This window comes from Aptenodytes patagonicus, chromosome 7 (assembly GCF_965638725.1).
Source record: "Aptenodytes patagonicus chromosome 7, bAptPat1.pri.cur, whole genome shotgun sequence".
Taxonomy (NCBI): Eukaryota; Metazoa; Chordata; class Aves; order Sphenisciformes; family Spheniscidae; genus Aptenodytes; species Aptenodytes patagonicus.
The window spans coordinates 72,043,850-72,052,391 of NC_134955.1; the positions used below are offsets into that span (position 1 = coordinate 72,043,850).

The following is an 8,542-nucleotide window of genomic DNA, read 5'->3' on the forward strand; positions in this document are numbered from 1 at the left end:
AAAGACATTTTTTGCAAAGGAGGGGTTTTTTTTGCATTGAGGGACTGATCTGCCCTTAAGTAAATGACTCTGCTGGACCATTGAGATTTTCAGCCCCCTACAGCGAGTGTGAAGGGCTTACACCCTTGTCATCGTGCTGTCCGGCTGGGGACGTTCATGAGGCTCTTCTCTACTTCTTATTAGGAGACTGGCCAGGAAGGTAAAATCTGTCTGAAATCCTGTTGAAGAAGCACAGGCTGAGTCCCCCGGAGACACTCGGGATAACTCTGGAGGCACTATTGGGGCTTATTTCCATTTCCCCTCTTAAGAGAGCAGAGTGGCCTTTGCTGTACGCGTAAACCCCTCTATTCTTCAGCTAAATGCAGTATTTTTAACAACAGCTTTGTAAAGTCACGGACATGCAGATAATAGGTTTTCTGGGATACTGATAGGGGATTCTGATCATCTGGCACCTCCTGCAAATCGCTGTGAACTGCAGGCTGGATTGTGCTCTGTGCCTTGCCAACACTCATCTGCGGTGATTTGTTCTGAGCATGTGGCCAAGCTGGCTAATGGCAACCCGTCTCAGGGACCCATAAAACACACTGCCAAATGCAGATTTTAATTAAATGCTGGCCATTGTATTTGTATAGAGTCCTTTTGTCTGGAAACAGTGTTTTTCGTTACCATCAGGAAAGATTTGACTTTAAACTCCGTTGACTGGTTATATGCCTGCTGCCAAGGAGCAGGAGGGCAAGCTGTACTTTGGGGGAGAAGAGAAGACACTTTCCTCTCGAGCTGAATACTTCCCATTATCAGAGGTAAAGTCGAAAAATTGTCAGAGGGATAATTACTTGAGACACTGTTTTCAGACAACAGGGTAAATTATAGAAAAACTTACTGTTTTCCCAATTACAGTTCCCTGTTGCATTAATATCTACCTTGTTATAGTAATTAACCTACAGCGTCGCACTTCAATAAAATACCGATGGAGTCTGCTGCCCCAAATGCACAGCTTTCACGTTTATTTAGTGCTCCCAGCGCAGACCTTGCCGCCTGGCTTGGGACACAACAGGCAGGCTGTAAATACGTACCTTCGTATTGCCAGCTTACCGCTGCAGGGTCAGGCACCTGCTGGGAGTGCTCAGCTTAGCAAAAGGACGAGATGTGTCTGTGGCCGAGGTTGAGGGACGTGCCCTCCGTGGAAAGGCAGAGCGGAGAATTGCCTGTGCAATGCGACGTCTGGTGGCATCGTGCACCGTTGCGGTATGGTCCTTGGGTGATACGCACCCAGCTGGACTAGCTACCGGACCCCTGTGATCTACAGGGTTATCTTCCACTACCCTGAGCGTTTACTCATCATTTATAATGGAAGGTATTCATTTCAAATGAGCAGCTCTTGTTGAACTGTATTAATGAGCAAAGAAATGTCGGAAGCTGTGAAAAGAAGAGGCTCGGGTCCATGTCCTGCTGAAATCAGTGACAACAGAGAGAGCCCATCCGAGTGCCCCAGACATCTCCCTGATGCAGTTACATCATTGTGAAGTGTAATTTAAGTATTTTGCTCCAGACAGAATTAATTTTTTTTTTTAAATTGACTCTACCCCAAGAGTTAATGTCTCCATTAGTGCCACAGCACACCCTTATAAAATTCACTGAATTTCATGCATATATTGTTGCAGATTAAAGTTAAAAAACTTGTCATCTAAGTTAACCAAAAATATGTCAGAGGACTGGGGGGGGGGGGGAGAAGGAAGGGAGAGATAACTGTGGAAATGGTACTGCTTGGGAAATGTATTCCTTACATAATTCCTCCATCTCTTTAGAAAGGCTTTGAAGTTTTCTGGTGAATAAATTTCTCGCAACGCAGAATGAGTCCACTCTTCTGCAAAGCTAATTAAGCAGCAGTATGGCAGGACAGCATCACATTGGGTTTGGGGAAGGAGAGCGGATAACTTTGTTTCTTTAGTACAATAGTAATCCATAGCTAATAACGAACATCATGGCAAATAATATTACTGACCTTGCAACAAGCCACTCATCTCCATTCAGGCACCGTTTCCTTTCCCAGCCGTAGCAGTTGGGGTTTCAGACTAGGAATATTTGACAGAAAGTGATTAATAGGACCTTGAAATCACAGGCTTCCATTTAGCAGAGGTTAAAGCCTTGAAGAGGAATAAAATCTCTACCCTGACCCTCTCTGTGATAAAACACATCACAATGTACTTTAATAAATATAAAACCATTCCTAGAAGGCATCAAAGCTTCTAGACGTGATGATGAGCTACTAAAAGGGGCAGGAGAGAAGCGGGGCTGTCGCTGTCATCAGTTCCTGCCTCAGCAGGAGATCTGGGAGATTAAAATCCACCGAGGTGATCGCAGGAGATCACTGCAGGACCTCAGGGGATCCGAACCAAAGGTAGTCCAGGTAGTCCCTTCCTGACCCCTTGAGATGAATATAGCTTTGCGTTATGGGTGAAGGGATACTAACCTGGCTCCTGAGAGGTTTCTCCCAAGCTTTCATGGGCCAGGGGAAGGTTGCAGGGGGGCAGCTCCTGTCCTCCTCCTGCTTTCAGGGAAGTGCCGCCGGGGTGCAGGTGAGGGAGCCCAGTGTGGGAGATGGGGTGGGAGGGACTGGTTGGGCCACCTTCTAGAGCCAGAAACCTCATTTTACTGTGGAGTTTTTCTGGCTCCTGTGTGTTTTCATGCAGTCTGTGGTCAAGTGGATCCTCAGTCCTTCAACACATCGCAGATGCTGTTCTTCATAGAATCATAGAATCATAGAATCATTAAGGTTGGAAGAGACCTCTAAGATCATCGAGTCCAACCGTCAACCCAACACCACCATGCCCACTAAACCATGTCCTTCAGCACCTTATCTACACATCTTTTAAATACTTCCAGGGATGGTGACTCAACCGCTTCCCTGGGCAGCCTGTTCCAATGTTTAACCACTCTTTCAGTAAAGACATTTTTCCTCACGTCCAATCTAAACCTCCCCTGGTGCAAGCTGTGCCTCTGCCACTCACTTCAGGTGGCAGGAGTTTCTGGGAAAAACACCCCAAATCTCTTTAAAACTTTTCCTCCATTTAATCCTGCTCTTTGCTCCAGGAATATCATACTTACATAAGTACACAGGTTACAGCTAGCATAGTGGCGAAGCTGACCTGGGGACACCAGGCAGACAACTAGGCAGACAACTAGCAGCTTTGATATTTTTCAGCTCATTCTGAAGAGTAAAAGGCCCACACATCCTCTGTGTTAACCTTACAAGTACGTGTGAACTCGGTAGCGGGTTTTTGCACCATAGAAAGTGCTTGTAAATTATTCCAAGCCCATTGGTGTAGTTTAATGCCATGCAAAATGCAGCTGAACGTTTTCCATTCGTTACCCTCTGATCAGCTTCTTCTTTATTTTTTTGCAGCTCATATTTGAAGGGATCCGGGGCCCCGGCATCGAAGGTGATATTGCTATTGATGATGTATCAATTGTGGAAGGAGAGTGTATGAAATCAGACCAACCGGCCAACAGTAAGTGGCTCTTCCACACGTGGGGGAGAGCAAATTGCTTCTCGTGGTTATAAATTTGAGACACCTTCTAAAATGGATTTTCTCCAGGAGAACAATATATTGTTCAGTTCAGTTGGAGAGGCTTAAAGTGAAACGTTTTCCTTGGAAGCAAGCTCTGGAGCCAAAATGTCTTTGTTCAGACAGGAAAATGCTGGTTTAGCAGAGATGCAAGTGAAAGGCTGATGGGCATCGGGCAGAGGCGAGAGCAGTGGGCTGCACTCCACGGCGGGGCTGGGCTCAGCTGGGCGGCCGTGATTCCAGATGGGCAGACAGATAAAGCAACATTAAAAAAAATGTTCAGGGAGTCCCAAGAATATGAAATCAATGAATATCAGTGTTGTGATTCCCTGCGGACCCTGTTTCATCCCTCCACCCCCCATGTGTGCATTGCAATACAGACCTTAACTACACAGCCAGGTGGTGTCTTACCCCAGTGTCTCCTGCCTCGTTCAGCTGGCGAGCGCTGTTCTCGTCCCCTCCTTGTAGGAGGTGACCTTGCAGAGCGCTGTCCCTACAGAGACCGGGGCTCTGCCAGGGGAGGTCGGTGGCACTCGGTGTGACAAGCGGAGACAGCCTGGGTGAGCACCACCCCGTTGTCCTCCCCGGCGGCCTCTGCGTTGGTGTGCAGGACAAGTTATGGTGGCTGCTGAGCCCTGTATCTTCTAAGCCTTGTAGCAATGCTGACTGTGTCTGGGCAGCTCTTTAATTCTACCTTTTTCACCCCTCTTTGTAGATTTACGATCAGGTGCTGTTGGGACATTAGCGCATATACGACTTATCCCAGTTATCATCCTCATGTCTGTCTTAAGTCATCAGAGGTGACCTTATCCTGGCAGAGGCTACAAAAGATTCACCAGGCACTGGCATGAAGAAAGAGTCTTTGTAAAATGGACATTTAAAAACAAACTACCAAAGATTCCTCCACTGACTGACTCAAAAGTTAAATAAATACATAAATAAATAAAAAAAAATAATAATTAAAAAGCACTGGGGACATAAAAGGCATCACGGGAGCGTAACTCACTATGAACCACGCGTGAGAACGAGATCTGGCCTAAGTAAGGAAGAGACCTTCAGGTGCTTTTGTGGTCAATAATGAATACAGCATCATCTGGTTGAACTCTCGGAAAAGAGCTGTAGAAACCCTTGTCAAAGCACAAAGTCATGGCTGGTTTTGTTTCAAATGAATAGTTTGCTTGTTACCATGGAAACCTAATGGCCTGCCAAAAAAAAAAAAAAAACAGGAAGGAGAGAGAGAGGAAATAAAAACAAAAACAGAGAGAGAGAGAGAAACACCTCACTGTAAACAGGGTATGTGAAGAGCTGGCATTCATTTTCCCTTCAAGAAGGTTTTTAGTAGAGTTAAATAAATGTAGGCCCTTTCTACTTCGGCTGTCACCTCCCCTAGAGAATAACCCTAAATCAGAGCTGTTTTAAGACATTTATGTTTCATTTCTCATGGCTATGCTTGATAACTGTATGCTGTCTCCTTTTGCATGCATTACTATCCAGGATGTGCGACCTGGGCTTACATATTACACAGGCTTATTGGAGTTTGCTTGCGGCCACTCGAACACCCCTCTCCCCTCCCCAACTAAGTCATCTGTTCTAATGAAGTGAAGAAACCAAACCACCGTCTTTTATAAATTGCCATGGAAACCAAGTGCCTTCAATGAAACAAGCCTGATTTAAAAATAAAATAATAAAATAATAAAATAATAATAATAATTTCAACACAGAAGCTTGCACTGCTAAAATGTGGTTTGTGCAAACTATTTTCTAAACAAACTACGGAGCCTGGGTGTGCAGACTGCAGGCAAGGAGACGGAGCCGCTTCTGGAGATGGATGGACCTAAGCTGCTGCGTAAGCCCTTTCGGATGAGATATTTGTTGTTTAACCTTCCAGACAGCCATGGCCTTTCAGCTTATTATCCATTAGAAAATAGCTTCCGTTGGTCCTGGAAATGGGAGCAGCACTCTTTTTTGTTGTTGTTGTTGTTTTTTCAGGTTATCAAGTGGGTCAACCAGAGGAACAGGTTGTTAAGATACACTTAGCGCAGAAGGTGGTAAAACACAGAAGTGATTTTCTTACTCTAACCTCCATTCGCGAGGCAGTCGGCCCCAGCGTTAGCGGGACGGGGAGGCGTGCGTGGGGGACGGCAGTGCGTACCGAGACACCAAGCAAAGCGCAGAGCTCTCTGCACACCTGGCGCCAGCGAAGCACCGAGGGTGCAGTGCCTCTGCCCTGGAGCCAGACTCTGTGCAGATCACAAAAGATTATTTTGTTATTGTAGCGAAATTAAAAAAAAAAATAAAAAAAAAAAAAATCCACTTTTACAACAAAAAAAATAAAAGCTGTACAAATGGTTTTGAGCTACCCGAACACATACCGTTAGCCAGCCGGTTTTCCACTGCATTGTAAAGTTCCCTTACAGTTGGTTATGACAATTTGAAGACCTTTTTCCGTAAATTATCTCAGCTTTTAACTTGATTTAAAAAAAAGACTTTTGTCTAAAGAAGAGTATTATTATTATAATTATTATAACTATTATTCTGTGTTCTCTCGACACCCTAGGATTAAAAAAAACCTGATATGCAAGTAATTGGAGTACAAACGTGAAAAAAAACGAGTATAATATTTGCAAATATGAGTATAAAAAGCACAACGAGATGCAGTAAAACAATGACAAGGCTTGATTTTTTTTATTCTGTAGAGAAATGTTTGTGCAAATTCAGTAATTCAACTGAAGAGATAATTTTACAGCTATGTTCAATAAAGCCTCTTTCCAGGTAAGGTATGCCAAGTGGTATGTGTGTTTGTTGAGCAGTGTGCCCGTGCGCCCCGGATGGGCGCCACTGGGATGGCTTGGTTTTTCCCCTGATAAACTGGTGGTGTCTGAAGATACAATGGTCCGTGCTGGTGATGCTCGGGGGCTGGAGCTTTCCGAGGATGCTGCCGGCTCCCTGGTTTGTAGGCAGTTTGTGGTGTCTGTAATCCCCCGCACCGCGGCGGGAAGGCTGCTCGGAAGACAATGGGAGCTCCGAGTCTGGATGGACTGTGAGGTTTGACACCCTTAAAAAAAAAAGGCAAATTTCCCACTGGCAAGCACTGGATTTTAATTGTGGACGGAGGACCAGGTCAGGTATGGTGAGGCCCTGATGCAGATTTTTGCTTAGGAGGTTGGCGTGTCTCATAATTCAGGATTTGTGGAAGCCAAACCTTCACATGTATCCTCCCGCTGATCTCTCGGGACAGCCACAGAACTGCAGGATCATCCGAGAGGCTTCTCTGTGGGCGCTTTTGGTGTGACTGTCTTCGGAGGGGCTGGCTTTGCCCGAGGCTGCTAGGAGCCCTGCCAGAAGTGGATGCGTGGGGTTTTTTTGCAGCAGACTCTCCGGTTACGGTTCCTATTCTGTCTCTGACCATCGTGCCATCTCGGTGGCTCCTCTTTGCTCATTTTCTAGTTTGAGCAGCAGCTGCGGCGATGCTCCTGGCCGGAGGTGGGCTGGAGCCGCAGCGGGCGCTGCACGAGGTCCCCTGCCGCCCGGGGACGGGCACGCAGGCTCTCGCTTCGCCACGCTAAGCTGATGACAAACCTTGTTCTGCTGTATTTTATGACACCCGATTTCACTGTCCTGAGCAGATGAAACGGGGAATATGGAAAAAAAGAGTGGCCATCTGTCAATCATTTTGAAGTAAAATGTGAAGCATTCCATTTCCTTTAAAATATTTTCCCATTTTTCCCTCGGAATTTATCCCTTCCAAAAATAGACTCGGTAAGCTGAAATTTGGACACCCATTGATCAGCACAGGCCAGGAGAAGCATCTTCGAAGCGCTGGGCAGAGCTTGGGCGGCAGGGCTGATGGCGGAGGTGTGACGGGGGACTCTGCGGGAAGGGAGGATTTGGAAAGCACCCTGCAATGTCCTGTCGTGCTCGGGCAGCTGTGATGAAGACAGCCTGAAGATAATGAAATGGACATCATGCTTGCTTGTTTAGATCCCAAGCTAAGACTGCAAACTGAAATCCATATTTCCTCTTTGCATTTTGATTTTTCTTTCCCTTGGTCGAGAACCACGTTGAATATTTGATAAAGGCTTTTTTCAATTGACAGCCAAATACCACAGTCGTCTTCTTTCGAGGCAGGATAATCTGTTTGTCCTGAAAAGCCCAGGTCTTTGTGTGAAAGGAAATTTATTTCCCATGCCTGTTTCAGTTTTATTCTGCTTGGGTGCAGAAGAAGGTGCTAAGAAAAGCTGGTTTTCTCTTTCAGATGTTGATTTAGGAGTAGTGTTATCTTCCTTTACATTCCTAATATAAGCCACTAAATGGGATTTTACTTTGTCTGGGCCATAAGCAAGAAGTATAAACTGAGAGATGTATTTCCTAGTCTTGATTTTTTTTTTCTTTTTCATTTTGGTGTGAAAATGAATGTAGTATTTGTAAAATTTTTGGATTGACAATCAGACGAAGGCAGTTTGAACTGGCAGCTCTTCTATGCAATTTGCGAAACACTGATTCAGTTCTTGGGTATGTATTTTGAAATTGGACATCAAATACATAATTGTGCAAATGTGGACTTTGCAGCAACTACAACACGTGGCTGTTGGGATCAGCGACCATGATTTCTGTGGGGGTGGCTTGGGAGTTAGACGGGTGTTCCCAAGGCGGACGTAGGTGAAGCCCATGATAAACTTTCCATTTTTTTTCATTCTTTCTCAGGATGGTCTGGGAGAATAAGGATATTGTTAGAGTACTCCCCTTTCATTGCCTCCAACAAAGCCATGCAAATTCATTTCGTTCACAAAGCGTGTAGTTTGAATGTGAAATCCCACATACAATTACGAAGTACTTTGATCTCACTGTGCTACCAACCCACCACTTCTCCAGCCGGCTCCAGCCAGGCTTGAATCCTGGATGGGACACAAGGGGGGATAAAAGAGCATAGACTAAAAGGGGGCAAACACATTACGAATCACACTACAAATGCACAA

General features: G+C 45.4%; 1 protein-coding gene across 1 annotated transcript in view; it reads left to right on the top strand.

Moving 5' to 3' along the window:
- The window catches only part of MDGA2 (MAM domain containing glycosylphosphatidylinositol anchor 2), a 397,387-nt gene extending 391,041 nt beyond the window's left edge, over window positions 1–6,346 (top strand). Inside the window, exons 16-17 of the mRNA XM_076345813.1 lie at window positions 3,404–3,509; window positions 4,282–6,346. Coding sequence (XP_076201928.1) covers window positions 3,404–3,509; window positions 4,282–4,370 — 195 coding nt within the window. The 3' untranslated portion in view covers window positions 4,371–6,346. The remainder of the gene's footprint in view (window positions 1–3,403; window positions 3,510–4,281) is intronic.
- The last annotated feature ends 2,196 nt before the right edge of the window (window positions 6,347–8,542 follow it).